At 41.3% G+C, this 15,467-nt stretch overlaps 1 protein-coding gene across 1 annotated transcript in view; it reads right to left on the bottom strand.

Annotated features, from left to right (window-relative positions):
* Positions 1–1,128: 1,128 nt before the first annotated feature.
* The window catches only part of itpr1b (inositol 1,4,5-trisphosphate receptor, type 1b), an 89,499-nt gene continuing 75,160 nt past the window's right edge, over positions 1,129–15,467 (bottom strand). The window contains exons 54-61 of the mRNA XM_061070174.1: positions 14,760–14,924; positions 13,022–13,211; positions 12,556–12,645; positions 11,511–11,659; positions 10,324–10,489; positions 9,223–9,383; positions 3,926–4,087; positions 1,129–2,600 (exon numbers count right to left, since the gene is read on the bottom strand). Of these exons, the coding sequence (XP_060926157.1) occupies positions 2,514–2,600; positions 3,926–4,087; positions 9,223–9,383; positions 10,324–10,489; positions 11,511–11,659; positions 12,556–12,645; positions 13,022–13,211; positions 14,760–14,924 (1,170 nt within the window). The 3' untranslated portion in view covers positions 1,129–2,513. The remainder of the gene's footprint in view (positions 2,601–3,925; positions 4,088–9,222; positions 9,384–10,323; positions 10,490–11,510; positions 11,660–12,555; positions 12,646–13,021; positions 13,212–14,759; positions 14,925–15,467) is intronic.

Genomic DNA, 15,467 nt, shown 5'->3' on the forward strand with positions numbered 1-15,467 from the left:
CGAGGAAGAGGAGGAGACGGAGAGGAGGAGAGGAGAGAGGGGGAGCAAAAGAGAGGGAGAGAGAAGGAGAGCCGGATCCCTGCCGGTGACGTCACGCTCAGAGACAAGCCGAGTGCTCTGTCGGTTCCTTCCGCCGACGTCCCGAAGCAGCCAGAGACTAAAGATAGACCCCGCTGGAAGAGAAACGTGGAGCGAGGACAGGCTCTCTCTCCCTCTCTCTCTCTCTCTCTGCACCGGGTCCAAACACCAACTCACCGGAAACACGGGGTCTCATGAAGCAGTCAGGACCCTGTGTTTTTGATCATTTCAGATCTTTAAAGCTTATATGTTTGTATGTTTTTTTCAAAATGGTGAATAAAAAATGAGACCGTCTAAAACTGGATTGCTCTGATTACTGTTGCTGTCGTACAGAAGTTGATATGTCACTATAAGCAGGCCAGAGACCTGCAGGTTCTTTGTATTAACAAAGTGCACCTTTATAAAAATAAAACTGGATTATCATTATATATGTTTAAATATTTGACGATATTTGCTGCTTAAAGATGTTCAGATGTTTCCAGTTCATTTGTCTGACGACCTTCAAGATTCTACCAGGGCATGACCTGGTTTCACCTCTGGACCTGAAAAGACAGATCACTGACTGGAAGCTGGAAGTTTGGTTTATGTGAAGTAGTGGATTTCTGCTTGAGTTAAATATGCATATTACAGTTTTAACAATTGTTTTTCATAGAATATATAACACACACACACGTGGTTTAAAGTTTCTATTTATGTAAATCCTATTGAAATTGATTTTTGAGGGCCGAGGCCAAGTTTAAGTAGCAAACATTTTCCAATATTATCAATATATATTCCAATATTTATATACATTTAAAATTCTCAACAATTCCTAAGATGTCATTATCAAACTCATATGACAGAGAGGTTTGATGTTTAACTGTTTAGCCAAATAGACTCCACTATAAATAATTTTAATTAAAAAGAAAACACAAATACAACCAAATCTATAGAGCTTAAACTAAGAAAATAAATATTATCTCCCTAAAATAAACAAACACACATCTTTTGACATTTTTTATTTTGTGAAATAAAAGTTTTCATATTGGCAAACAAATGCTGAAACCGATATGTCTGAAAGGCTCATATCTGCTGATATTATCCAAATATACATTGATATACATATATATATCCTATTGGGTATATTTACATGCTTTCTATGGTCGGCCCATCAATTTTACTGGCTTATGATAATTCTACAACACCAGTACGACTCATGTTGGATCCGCTGATCACTGAATGGTTGTATAAATAAAATGTTAAACATTTTTAAACAAAGAGCATAATTAGTTTACTATACATGGAGACTTTCTTATAATAAACACACATCACACTGAGTAAAGGATAATTACATCAATTTTAATAAATAATCCTACTTTAATATACAAATCGACAGTTCTTACATTTTTTATTCATGTTAACATTCATTTTGAGCAACAGTTGTTTCTCTCCATCTCATTTTTCTATACAAAAGCAAAAGTAAGCAACAAATATTATGTACACACAGAACCCCCCAAAAAAGAGAGACTTCTAAATCAACTAATTCATATTAGTGAACATGAGCATAAAAGTTCGAGACTCGGCACAAGCATGAATCAGACTTCGAAAGAGGGACGGCAGGCACAAGTGAGAAATGGCGCTAATGAGGTTTTATCAAAGTAAAATATATGCAACTCCTGAGCAAATTGTTAAAGCATGAGTGACACTGTATCTGACAGACAAGTCAAATATTCCAAATGTCAATTAGATAAGAAAGTAAATCTATTAAGTTTGCACAGAGATGTGACACCACTGGATCTGCGGAAACTATCTGTATATATTGCTCTCATACAATTTACTATCGAGTGCAGGGGACACTCCAGCAGTATGCACATTTTCAAGAAAGAAAAAAAAGGAAAATTGAGAAGGCCAGCTTTTTCAATATTTTCTCTATATTTGCGTAAGCAAAGACAACTGAAACGAACAGAAACGTCGGCCCACGGCTGAAGTAAGGAATGACTGATGGAACTTAAATCCACACACCAGCGAGGTTGCATATTTAAGTTTATATATTGCACAAAAATGCATGAAAATAAGACGTGTAATACTGCTCATTATGACCGAAATATAAATAGCAAACATTCAAAAAAAAATGACAAACAAATGGGTGTAATTCCTCCTGTCCAGTCTGCTCCACCATGTTTCAAGTTAAAGGCCGTGTGTTGAGGAATCCCCATTTAATTCTACACAGAAAAACATTTGGCACAAAGTGCGACTGGACTGAACAGAGCGAGATGGGTGAATGTTACTCCGCGTAGTAACAGGTGCGTGGGACGGAGCTACACATCGCCTTATGTCTACCTTTAGTTACAGTGGTTCCCTACCGTTATAAGTTAAACTTGCACTCAGGACAGTGGGCGTCCCTCTGAGGGGCCGTGACATGGGGTGGACGGCGAGCTGCTTCAGAGGCGTTGACCTCACGCAGGCTGCTGGGGGTTGACGTTCATGTGCTGGGGGTGCCCCAAGAGGCCGATCCGCTGCTTCTGCTTCCTCTGTTCTGTCATCTGAAGAGAAGAGAGATAAGAGATTATTGGGAAAAATCCTCCCACCTGTTCTTCTGCTGGCACGCCGGTCTTCTTCTTCTTCTGCTGGGCATGTTGGCAGCCTCTCCGCATCGATTCAACCTTTTACATCACTTTACAGAAACGCCGCACACTGTCAACTCATTCTTCTGAAATCGTGCCAGCACTCCCGTCCTCTGACGAAAGTAACACAACCAAACTACTAATACTGAAACTGAGTCGAAAAAGAAATTTCAGAAATCAAGCAAAGCGCATGAGTCAAAACCCAGGTGTTAACCTTTCTACCAGCAGAAACAAGAATGGCTTTTCTGCTCAGATGTAACTTTAAAGTTGTGATTTTCACCTCAACACTGAAACAGTGAGAGGACAGACTGCTCCTGTAATGAGTGTCCCAGAGAAATAACTCTGCATGGAGGGACGTGTTGGCAGAAATAAAATGTCATTAAAAGGCCATTAGGTGAACAGTTTAAACTCAGATAGGGGAAGAATGGTGACATTTTTTGATTATAAATTAGACACAATTACTTAACAGAGATAGGACTTGTGGCACAGATTTCCTGCTCGTGCTATTTTCAAATTAGATCCAGCAAAGGTAGAGAATTCAAACGGCCACTTCTACGCACCCGCACTTTTTGTTTCATTGTTTTGAAGTCAGAGCCGGCCGATGAATCTGGAGTGAAAACGGGATGCTCTGCCACTCGCAGCTTTCACCAACAACAATAATCATTTCCCCCTTGTCTGGGTCAAAATGTCTCGGTAACACTCACTTCCTCACAGATAGTTCTCATTTCAAGGGTAAAGACATTTTTACAATTGTGTTTACTAGAAACAGTGGATTGCAGACATTGTGCAATTAAAGGGCATCAAAGGACTATTACACAACTTACTCGCACTTAAATCTGTCAGTTTGATCATTCAGCAAACCAGCCGAATGAAAAGTTATCACTCTGCTCTTCTGAACGTTGAGAAAGGCTTTATCCAGTAAATACACAGATCAATACATAGATAACAAAAACAAACTCCAATCTTAGCCGAAAAGGTCAGTAATGAATTCCAGAGGAAGCAGATAGGCTGTTGCTCACAGATGAAAAAAAAAAAAAAAAAATCAGGCTGACAGCCTCATGAGCTGCGTTGTGCACGATGACTCACCGCGTTTTGCATTTAGTGAGCTCTGCAGCCAAAGGGCGAGGAGCCACCAACAAACAAACAAACCACGAGTGGCGTCTGCTCGTCCACATAGAGAGAAAAACCTCGTGCCTCAAAGTCAAATGTTCAAAACCTAAGTGTTGTGCTTGACGAAGACCGACCTGCTCTTTGAGCTCCGTCAACTGGCCCGACAGGTTGGACACCAGCTTCATGGTGGTCTCCAGCTTCTCCTGCAGGTTCCTGATCTCATTCTGCTCCCCGTCGGCATCGCTGCTGACCAGGGACATGGCCCGCATCCGTGGGAACCAGTCCAAGTTGTGATCCTGGTAAACAGAGAATCTGGACTGTTAGGGCAGGTACATACAAAACTGAATGGAACTATTTATTTTACATTCATTGTTGCATCCTCTTTAAAGTTTTCAGTGATTTGTTTTTCTTTGCCTCATTTCAATCTTTCAGTGCAGTAGATCAACAAAACACAAATGGAATCAAGTGTTACCACCAGGCCCCATTTGATCTGTGCTTTTCATCGGCCCTGCTTCCTCTCTTTGGTTGCGTGCAGTGACTCGATGCCTATTGCATGCTTTCAAATCACATGGGCTGTGGGGGCATTTTGAAATCACTTGTTTCAAGCAGTTTATTTATCGATGACGTATTTGTCACGTCCAGTCTTATCATGCACATCGGCAAATCTACCAAACATAAAAAAACCTGTGAAACAACCCGAAGGAAACAAATTTCCTATTTGATTAAACCCACGTCACCTGATATGTCGTACGGACCCAAAAAACCCGCAGCTCTTGAAAGCTCCTGTGAGCCACTGACTGTGACTCACATGAGCACTGGGGTGGAAGGTTCGAATTTGCTGTACACTTGTATATGAGATATTAGCTGCACCAGTGGTTTCTCCCGAGGAGAACTTGCAGCACAATATCTCCCGGCACGAACAAGACGTCTGACACTCACTGGTGTCTGCAGCACTTAAAAAAAACACTTAAGTTGAACGTGTGGATCCTTATCAGCGCTTTCATATTTGCAAAGCGAAAATCTGCTGCAAAGGCCGAGTCAAAGGAGCTGTTAACTCCTCTGAAGATGCACTATGTCGGTGAAAAGCTTCTTGGGAACAGATTCGTTGATTTGTTGTCAGAACCCATGATCTGAGAGGTTTCCAACACATTTATAATCGTTTTTTATGATGTGTCGATGTTTTAAACTGATGAGTGTGAGGTGAGGGATTATTCTACAAAATTATGAGGCCTAAACAGACATGATGAGTATGCTTTTGATACGATATTGTTTTTTTTGTGTGATTTTGATTGACACGTCTATATATACAACAATGACAGACAGGGTACACAGAAGCCACACCAGGGCTGGTGGTGTTCCAACATGGCTGAGGGGTCACTCGGGTGCATTCTTTCATGCTTCTGTCTCCTCTGGCACTCCACCATCACATGCCATTGTTATTGTGTCCTGTCTGAACCCACTCCCAGCTGAGCCAAAAGTCATGTGAACGTATCCGTGTTTAATTCTTCACAACATAAACACACACACGTCCCACACTCAGAGGAATGCCGCCGCCATGTGAACTCAATCATAGCCATCAGTGTTAATGTAAAGCGAATGCAAAGCAAGGATGCTACACAGCTGCTGATGTCAGTGTGTAGACACAGCAGCAGCAGCAGCAGTAGGGTCTGAAGAACTGGGCTGGAAAAGTCCCCAGGTTTCAGCGGTTGATTTTGGAGACACATGGGCGACTGGGGTGGCTGCGTCCGAACCACAAACTAGTCCTGGGTTAGAAGGCGGCCCAGCCGGGGAATCACACAACACAAAGATAATGAGCAGCATCAAGTCATTCTGAAATATGTAGAGGGCTGAGCAAGTTCCACTTCCTGAATGCAAAGATACAGAAGTTATGTTTACCAACACTTCACCTGCCGCCTCCACTAACTCCCACCGTCTTTCTGTATCGAAACACGGCTCCAGCTCCACACAATATACTGACTGTAATATCTTTATGCTCTATAATATATGTGTTACGTGAGAAAGTGAGTATAATGTGCACTTTCTATCATAGCGGTACTTTCATTTACACCGATTTAGAGATAAAATATTTTAAAAAAAGGAATTTCTCTCAGCAGTGTTTCGCGCACTCAGCTATATGCACATGCTGTTCAATTTATGTTCTAAATAAAGCAGAGGTTATTTCCTCATCCAGGACTCGGCCCGCCGACCAAAAGGCTCACACACATGTTTGTTAGACGACAGTGTCACCAGCAGGGCTGCCAACTTTCCCTGGTGTTTACGAGTGAAAACACTTCCAGTAAACTGAGAGCCCCAACTTAAGATTCTACATCATGATGGTTCAATGGAAATGACAGAAGTGAAGTTTATTATTACCAAAACCACTGAGAAACAGGATGCTGTGTGGTTAAACCAGCAACAGAAAATGTCACAGCCATGCCACAAGCCGGCGAGAAGGCCCACGGTCTATACGTGTACAAAGCGATGCCAAAGATCATCACATGGCCCGACAGACACAGGCATGTACAGTTTAATAAGTGGTATCAGTTCTGAATGTTTGTGGCTACGGATGTTTTAAGTTCACTCGAGGAGCCCGTGCATCTTTTCAGTGTTGGACGCAGAAAGAAAATTAGGGCAACAAGTGTGAGCTGAGCATCATCCTTTTTACACCTTCGATGTGACACTTCACTCAGAGTCCTTCATTGACGTCAGTCCCAGTCATTGTCAGAGTCTGACTTCTACACCCCCGTCAGGCCTGGTGGGTCCAGTGGGAGAGGCAGCTCACACCGAAGAAGTTAGACTCGGAAATCATGAGTTTACAATTAAATAAAAGCAGTAATACACTAATATACAACGGGAATATGGGGGAATATATTTACTTGTGTGACAAATACTAACCAAACCAAAAGGGCTATAAAACCCAGTCAGTAATATGTGAGTCACAAATAATGGTCTATGGCCAATTGATATATATACACGAACAATGAGGTTAGTTACAGCCAACCTCATCCCAAAATGTGTGTCTTGATAATTTGAAATATATACATTTTAAGTATTTCCATTAAGATGGACAAAACTTGAACACTCCCTTTAGAATATGATTGTGTTTTTAAGTTTTTGTACTGGTATTACTTTACTTGAACATTTTCAGGGTACAAAGCAAACTAAAAGAAATTCTACGTAGAGTGAACCTCTAATAAAACTTACATTCAGTTGTAAATAAATTGCACATAGGATTTTGTCATATATTTTGTGTTCTTAAAAATTGGAAAATGAGTAACTGTTGCATGCATGTCGCCCCTCTCTCAATCTCTCACTCTTTTTTTTACCATCTGTATCACAAAAAATTAACTATAAAAATCAAGGGGGAGAAAATTTATTAAAGTAAGTAACATGAGGAAATCCAGGAAAAAAACGTATCAACTTGAATGATGAAATAAACGTGTTTGAGGAGAGAACCTGAAAGTTAATGCAGTGCCAACTAAACACTGCAATCTTTGTAGACAACACTACACAGAGGCATCAAACACTTGCATGTAAAGCTGAGAGTCAATGTGAAGGATGACTAGGTCAGCTGACGGGTCACCGGGGTCTTTTGCACCATGAGTGCCTTGTCCGCTCAGGCCGCACCTCAGAAACCGCTGGTCAGAATGCACCCATGACAAACGAAATTTGGCTCAGGGGGGTGCAAGGTTAACGGAAGAGAGGATGGGGGTTAATCCAAAATCAGGTGGTTGCTCACAAGACTGAGTGTCGCAGATCAAGAGGCAGTGAAGTGGGCTGAATGGCATCTGATGAGAAACTGTGTCAGAAGCTGACAGCGACACAAGTGCGTCAGAGAAGCAACCACTTCACAAGAGGGGGCTTTCCTCCGGCATTTAAACGTTCTAATTGCTCACAGGCTACAACTGTGATGCAACTATCCCAAAAAATCTTTTTTCTTTCTGTTTCAGGTATTTGTATGGGTTTGTTTCATCCGGTTTACCCAGTTGTGACGTACAGTAAAAAGCTGAAATGGACCCGTGTGTATTTGGTGTGTTGTGCAAAACACACAAACTTACTAGTTGAGATTTCAATATTTTTGTTAATAGCCTATAACGTTTAGTGTTTTCATCAGTTTCTAATGCACTGTTAAAAGCAATGTCTTGTAATTTAACTTGTAAAAAAAAGAGAAAATATTGTTTAAATTAATGAAGAATGATAAACACAATTTCGTCACACTGCTGCTTAACAACACTCATGAGACTAAGTCCTGCTCTGGCTAAGTGCCTACCATGAGGTGTGTGTGTGTGTGTGTGTGTGTTTAATGATTAAAGCAAGGCATGGCTGCCTCAGCGGATTAACACATTTTATGCCAATGGAAGACTCTGTTTGAATTCCCCATTCTCAAAGCTGACTGATGTGATAATACTTTGGAAGGATACAAGGTCACAGAGGCGGGGATTACATAAGGCAGACCTGTTATTGTGGGGCAGATGAGGTAAAATAATTGTTTATGCTGCTGCTGCAGAGAAACATAAAGGGGATGCAGTAATCAACCTGTTTAAACCTGAGAAACAAATTCAGCTATCAAGACTACAACGGCCACAGACACAGTTTTGAGCTGTACTTCTACATGTGTAATATAATTTTTTATCAATTAAATCCATTTTGCACATACGAAAGGAAATCTATTAAATCCAAATAAGCCACAACTGTGAACAATAGAGTTAAACTTTATTCGATGGACATTCAAACTATGTGTGTGCGTTTGTGTGACATCACTTTATTATTTCTTTTCAACTGTTTTTCTCCCCTTGCTCCAACCGGAACCTCTTTTTGTGTAAAAAAACGTTCTGGAATTTTTTTGTGACGTCAAAGACGACTCATCTGGGTAAAAAAATAAAACTTTAGAGTCAATGGGAAAGCAGTCAATCCCCCTTTTTACCTGTTTTTAAAAAACCTGTGTTTAACAACACATTTTTCGTCCAAAAGAGATTAAACTGATAAGCTACTGAAAATACAGGGGAAAGTTAAAGTCAGATGAGTCATGGGACAACGTTTTAATTAAATTTAAGTATCCATGCACATTTTGGACACATATATATGAAACTGTAAGTCAAATTTACAAGATGTAATCATCTCCCAACTTAATCTTAAAAAGAAACTGAAAGGCAGCCTGCTCTGCTGGCAATTGGGAAAGGAGTCAAATCCCTTTTTTTTAGGGGGTTTACACGTGTATACCTGCTAATTGAGTTGTCAAAGATATGTATGTGGAATGAAAGGAGTTTCTGTTTATATGCGAGTTTTACATTTATCACAGTAGTACAATATTCTGCTCATATCAGCATTTGAGCTTTCCACCCCGATGTCAGAGGAAAAGGGCCTTTGTGTGAATATGTTGGACTTTTGAATCAGTGAAAAGTCAAAATACATGTGCACCACACATCCTTACCCTCATCATTTCTGCCACATAGCTCTCCGGGCCAGTGTACTCCGTTGAATCTTTGACCTTCACCAGGACGATGAAGAACAGGTAGTGCCACATGTTGTGTTCAACTTTGATGTGCTCTTCAAAGGTGACGGTCTTATTGTCAAACTTGTCTCTCTCCAAACCTAGGAAACAAAATGATACCACACACACACACACACACACACACACACACACACACACAGTAAAAGACAGTGCTCCCATTTCTCTAGAAGAGTGAAGAAATGCTCTTTGTGTTACAACATGACACAGGTTCTTGTGACCTGAATGACGTTGACTGACTGAAAAAAACCCGAGAGGAAACAGGGTCACAAGAGAATGGACAGACAAAACGTCAGAGGTGAGACGTGCTAAAAATGGCCACCTATTGTTTGCGCCGCGTTTGCAAAAGAGGAATAACCCTTAATCCAGTTGCCCAACACAAAGCAGGAAGAATGACCACAATCAACCAAAGAGTGTTGACAAGCTTCAGACGAGGTGCCAATGAGTGAGTGCTTAGCCACTTGGTGCCTGGGTGAGTGTGCAGTCTAACATGGTCAAGACCCATAAAGCAACAGGAAGAAGCACTACTCCTCCACAGCCGCACTTGCCATGACTAACCCTTCATTCTGGGAAAGAGGAGGCGTTCTGTTGTTTATACCTAGAAAAACAGCCCTGATGCGAAGCTGCATCACAGCAGTTGCATGTTCACACAGGAACACACACAGCACCTGCAGCGGACCACTGGTTTGATTTCTTTTGATTTTGACGCCATGTGTGAGCTGCGGCATTCACACCTGCCGGTTATACTGCACCGGTAGCTATTGCAGCATCGACTCAATTTGAACTGTGAGGCATTTCTGCTGAGAAGGGAGTAACACTGCAATTTCGAGATGATCGGTAAAAGAAGATCAATGTGTGTCAAAGGTCACACTCCCATAAGAAGAGTCAGTCTTCAACTAGTGAGCACGCATACCGGCTTTTATGGTTTTAAATAATAATAATAATAATAATAATAATAATAATAATAATAGGTCATTTTCAACATCATCACATAGAAAAACTGATCTTTATTGAATCCCTCACCGCAGATAAAACACGTCGTCTTCAGGATCTCCTCTTTCTTCTGCTTCTCGCTCCTCAGGTCAGCAAACGTGTCGATGATGACACCGAAGATGAGATTGAGGACAATGATAATGACCATGAAGAAGAAGAGTAGATCGTAGATCACTCTGGCTGCAAAAAGAGGTTCCTGTTGGAGCAAGGGAAAAAATAATTGATGCAAAATAATAAGCAATGTCAATTGTTCACATAAGAGTTATTTGGATTTAATAGATTTACTTTCTGATTTGCAAATTTGGTTTTACTTATTAAATTATTAAAGTTATAGGCACATATAAGGTTGATAATAATCATTTATTCATTATTTTGTTAAGCGATTTGAGTAATACACTCCTCTAAATCCATACTTTGACATTGACAAGTCATATTTCATTGCTAAAATATGTAATATTTTAAGTTTTATTTGAAATGTAAAGATTTAGAGTAATGCGGCCCCACTATGTGGTTTTACTGCCGTCACTTGGACAACATAGAAGTCCCCCTCGTCTTAAACACCACTTGACACAACAGAAAACAGTGCAGAGACTTCACATGATTGCTATAAGCTAACTGAGGTTTAAATGAGTCTAATGAGCCATGGCCCCATTCTATGGGTCAAAGCAGCAAAGCCACCACATGCTGTGGCAGAATAAAAGCTTGTCTTCACCCTGGATAAATACTAGTTGTTTTTTCTGGCTTGTTCGAGTTATTGAAAGTCCTCGTGCAGCCTCGTTCACCCACCAGCACATCATTCCTGTCTGAGAGCCACTGCAGACCCAATAAAGCCAGCACCTCTTCACACCATCCATATGATATGGAGTTGGCCGACAATGTTTGCTGATTGGGTCAAATATGTACTTTTTATAGTCCGAGAAAATTAAATACACATTTCATCAATCCTCTCATGGGCTCATTAAACAAAAATGTCCTTATTAGATCTCTATCCATACTTTAATTTAATTGTTCACCCTGAGGATTTCAATACTTATTTCATTCTATTGTTGTCAGTAGTAGAGTTTTGACTTAAAGTGCATTGTAATCTAACAGATTCCACACTACAATTCCCAAAAGGGGTTTAATAAGGATGTCTTTGGACGTGTAATGACTCTGGGTTCTTGTTCCTCAACTGGACTTGGGTGTGATCTCTTCACTGTCGTTCCTGTTCCTTGTACCTCTTTGGACGGCTTCCGCAGGACGTCTCCAACACCTCCTCCACTCCTGAGGCCGTGACTCAATACTGTGACAATGCACATGAGTAAGGAGTCACAGGATCGCTCCTTGTCCTCGATGACCACCGCTGACGGCTGGATGGCAATGGGAGCTATGGAAACACACCAGCACTGGTCAGATAGTAATTTCCAGCCCAATGCAAAACTTTGTCTGATCGCTAAGCTGCAACACAAAAAGAGTGAAAACAGAGTAAAAAATGCAAAAAACTAAAATGTATTTATGTCCAACGCACTATTTTAATTTAAACCCTTGATTTTAGATTATCTGTCATACATTATTAGTCAATTAAATCAGGCCCATTAGAAAACCTAACCAGACGGATTTATTTCTCAAACAAAAACACACGAAAACAAGACCGACATAATTGGCCAGCACGGTGGTGATGGATAGGGAAGCCCGGATGAGGTCAGACTCCAGGCGGTTTGCAGATTCAACACGGTCAGCTGCTCAGTTATAAGGTGGCCCTCTTTGATTGGAAGCTTTTCCCATCAAGGTCAGCCAGTTTGCAAAGAACCCGCTGTTTGCAGCGAGACGCCCTCTGCACCATTCACCGGGTGCACTCACTGACCTACTAGTACGTGATGGTAATTAATCCGTGACCTTGTGACCCTGGGCCCCAAAATCAGCTCATTCTCCTGAGACACAAGGAGTCTAAACCCTCAGCGTTTCACCCGGCTCCCTGAACTCCCCTGAGTCGGACCAGACAGGTGATCCCATGACCGCCCCGCTGCCCAGATTTGCAGCTCAGTAGAACGAATCTCCTCCGACTGCGTCAGATGTCAGCGAGGACATTCACATGCTCAGGCAGACAGACACAAGCACACGGTCACACAAACACATGGGAATCTCTTGAGAAACAAGAATGCATCGACATGTGAACTCAAACTCAAAAGAACCCTTCGACCCTGTCGCCTGACCTCCATCCCACTTACACACACGCACAAACTCACACACACGCACGCTTATGTTCCACTTTTGTCATCCTACCTTCCACCCTGGGCTCTGAGCAGTTTTCTCTGTTTTCTTTCTGACACGCTCCAACAGAAAAGAACTCTCCCACCATACTGGCTCCGTGCTCTGTTCAAGTGAAAAAGACAAAAGATTTTGCGACTGAACAATCAGCACGTTATGATTTTTTCACAATGCATATTATTAACAGAGACATCGTTTATATGGTGAGATTGGAGCTGATGCTAAAAGAAAGGAAAACCAAATTCATGGAAGTAAAGGAGGGTTCATGTATTTCCATTTGTATTTCTTAGCTTCATTTTGATTTCATGCATTTTCAGAATTCTAGTGTTTGTGTGACTGTGTGTGTGTGTGTGTGTTTGTGTGTATGTGTGTGTGTAAAAAACATTCCAAGCCCTCTCTTGACCCAGAGAGTCACGAGAGGGCAAGTAATTTATGTCCGTCCCAGATAGGGATTGAGAAAAAAACCTGCATTTCAACGTACCCAGTGTTTTGTTGGGTATTCTGTCGACAGCCAAAATGAAGTCGTCCTTGAAGAAGATGTAGCCCACAATGGAGAAGAGGTAGACGAGGATGAGAGCCAGCACGGCTGTCAGGACAATGGAGCGGCCGTTGCGGGTCACGCTCTTTATTACGTTCAGCAAGGTCTCTTCTCGGTAAACTAGATCGAAGAGCTGGAGAGATGGAGCATTCACAGATGAGTGTGGACAAGGTGCATGAAAAAGAGAGAAGTGTGTGCGCAAACGTGAGCATGAGGGCAAAAAATTTCCTCAGATCCGTGTATTCATTTAAATAATTTAATTACCAACAACATCTCATAGTTAAATGAAACGTTTCAGAGTAATCAAATGGCATCTAAATCTAGGGCCCTATGATTTCCGCGATAACGAAAACGCGGACGGAATCACGGAATCGGACAATAAAAACGGAATCTACTGTTAACACGGAATGCAGCGGAATTCGCCATTATTTTGGTGAAATTCAGTTTCGAGAGAAAGGGAAACAATACAGGTGACATTAACCTCACTGAATGTTTAGCAGTCACTCCCAAAACAATGCTAAAAACACCCGGTCCACCACTCCAGCCTAGTTAGCGGGGATGCAAACAATAGGTCCCGCCCCCGCTCCTAACAAGAAGTTGAAGCGCCCGCGGCTGACCGCGGAAATGCCTAAAACTTCCAAAAAGCTTAATAATTCGGTTTTAACCCCAAAATTCAGAGCGGAACAATACCCAAAACAATTTTATCACTCAGGTAATCAGCTGTTTTGCCGAGTATGCCAACATACTATTGATTGGAAAAGAAAAGATACGTGCGATGACCACTTGAAGTCAAAAATCCATCTAAAAACAGTGAAAGCCATAGCCAGGGCACGGCCCTACAAACCACAATTACGTCTACAATCAGCTCAGCAGATTCAAGAGTGGAGTTTATTGAGGACTTTGTGGCTGTGTGCGCCGCATCTGACATCCCCCATGAGAAGCTAAAAAAGTTACGCCCGTTTCTAGTCAAACACTGTAAACACGGAGGAGCGCTCCCCCAAAATGCCAGCAGCCTCCGCCAGACTCACCTGCCTCGAGTGTTTGATCAACACATGACTGCCGTTTTAAAGCAGATCAGGGGGAAGAAGTTCGCTGTGGTTGTGGATGAAACAACGGATGCACGGGATTGTAGCGTCCTAAACATCGTCATTGGTGAGTTATGATTTGTTAAAATGAAGGACAGGTTATAAGCACTTTTTATTGTTACAAAAAGGGTCCTCAAGTCCTCAGTTATGCATTTTTTACACTTTAAGGACACTGTGAAAAGTTTATAAGCACTTTATTATTTATGTAATGTTCTTATTTGAAGCACTGAAAACAGTGCAATGTTGTGATGTTTTAATAAATGTATTCGTTCGCACTTATTTGACACTCGTTCTGATGATTTAAATAGCTTAAAGTGTAAAAACGGAATTCATGAAAATGAAAACGGAAAAAACGGAATTTGGAAAAAAACAAAACGGAATTTGGAAAAAAACAAAACGGATTTCATAGGGCCCTATAAATCCATTTGATCTCATGTTTCTCATGTGTTCAAATGCAAATTACAAAACATACAGCCTACACCACACCCTCTATATTCCTATTCAGGACCAGCTGGACATTGTTGCTAGTCAGCGTCTATATTGTCCAGCGTCTATATTGGGTTTAGATTATAAAGCTTGTGTGTGTGCTCACGTACCAGCAAGCTGTAAAAGAAGACATGGACGAACACCCCCAGGCTGCAGATGATCAGGTAGAGGAGGTGATACAGGAACTCCACATCCATGATCATGGCTCTGTACCCTCGTGTGAAAGTTCCCCGGTTGCCAACGTAGCTCATCAGGAAGATGACCTTATTACATAACTGCAGAGAGATGGACAAACACAGCACACAAATTATTTAAAGTAAGAGTGTAATCTTTACTCATTTGTAGTCACAGCAGTATGTCTGTCTTTGGGAGACATTTAAAAATGGCCATTATTTAGACGATTCAAAATAAAGTAGATGTGGTTTACCACCAGTGTAGTGTGGAATTTCCCGGGCTTGTGAGTCAACATTAAACAGCAATAAGTGACGTTTGTGAGCTAACCTTAACCTTAACCCCCCACTGTTACACCAGTGTTGAGTGGTGGGTGTGAAGGGAGAAAACTTTGCGATAAATATCATAACAAGTTAAAATAAAAAGGCTTTGAAAGCTTCAAATGAACTAAAAAGGTTTTGCATGAATTAAATTAAGTTTTTAAGCCTTGACAAATGTTTTGATAGGTAAAAAAATATCCCTGCCTTCCGGATCATGACTTTTTTTCAGACCATCAGTTTCAGAGATTCTAATCAGAGCTGCAGGTCAACACTGCCAAAGATCATGTGATTCGTAAGCTCACAAATGTGAAATGTCAGAAAAAATGG

Source organism: Limanda limanda, chromosome 4, assembly GCF_963576545.1.
Source record: "Limanda limanda chromosome 4, fLimLim1.1, whole genome shotgun sequence".
NCBI classification, from domain to species: domain Eukaryota; kingdom Metazoa; phylum Chordata; class Actinopteri; order Pleuronectiformes; family Pleuronectidae; genus Limanda; species Limanda limanda.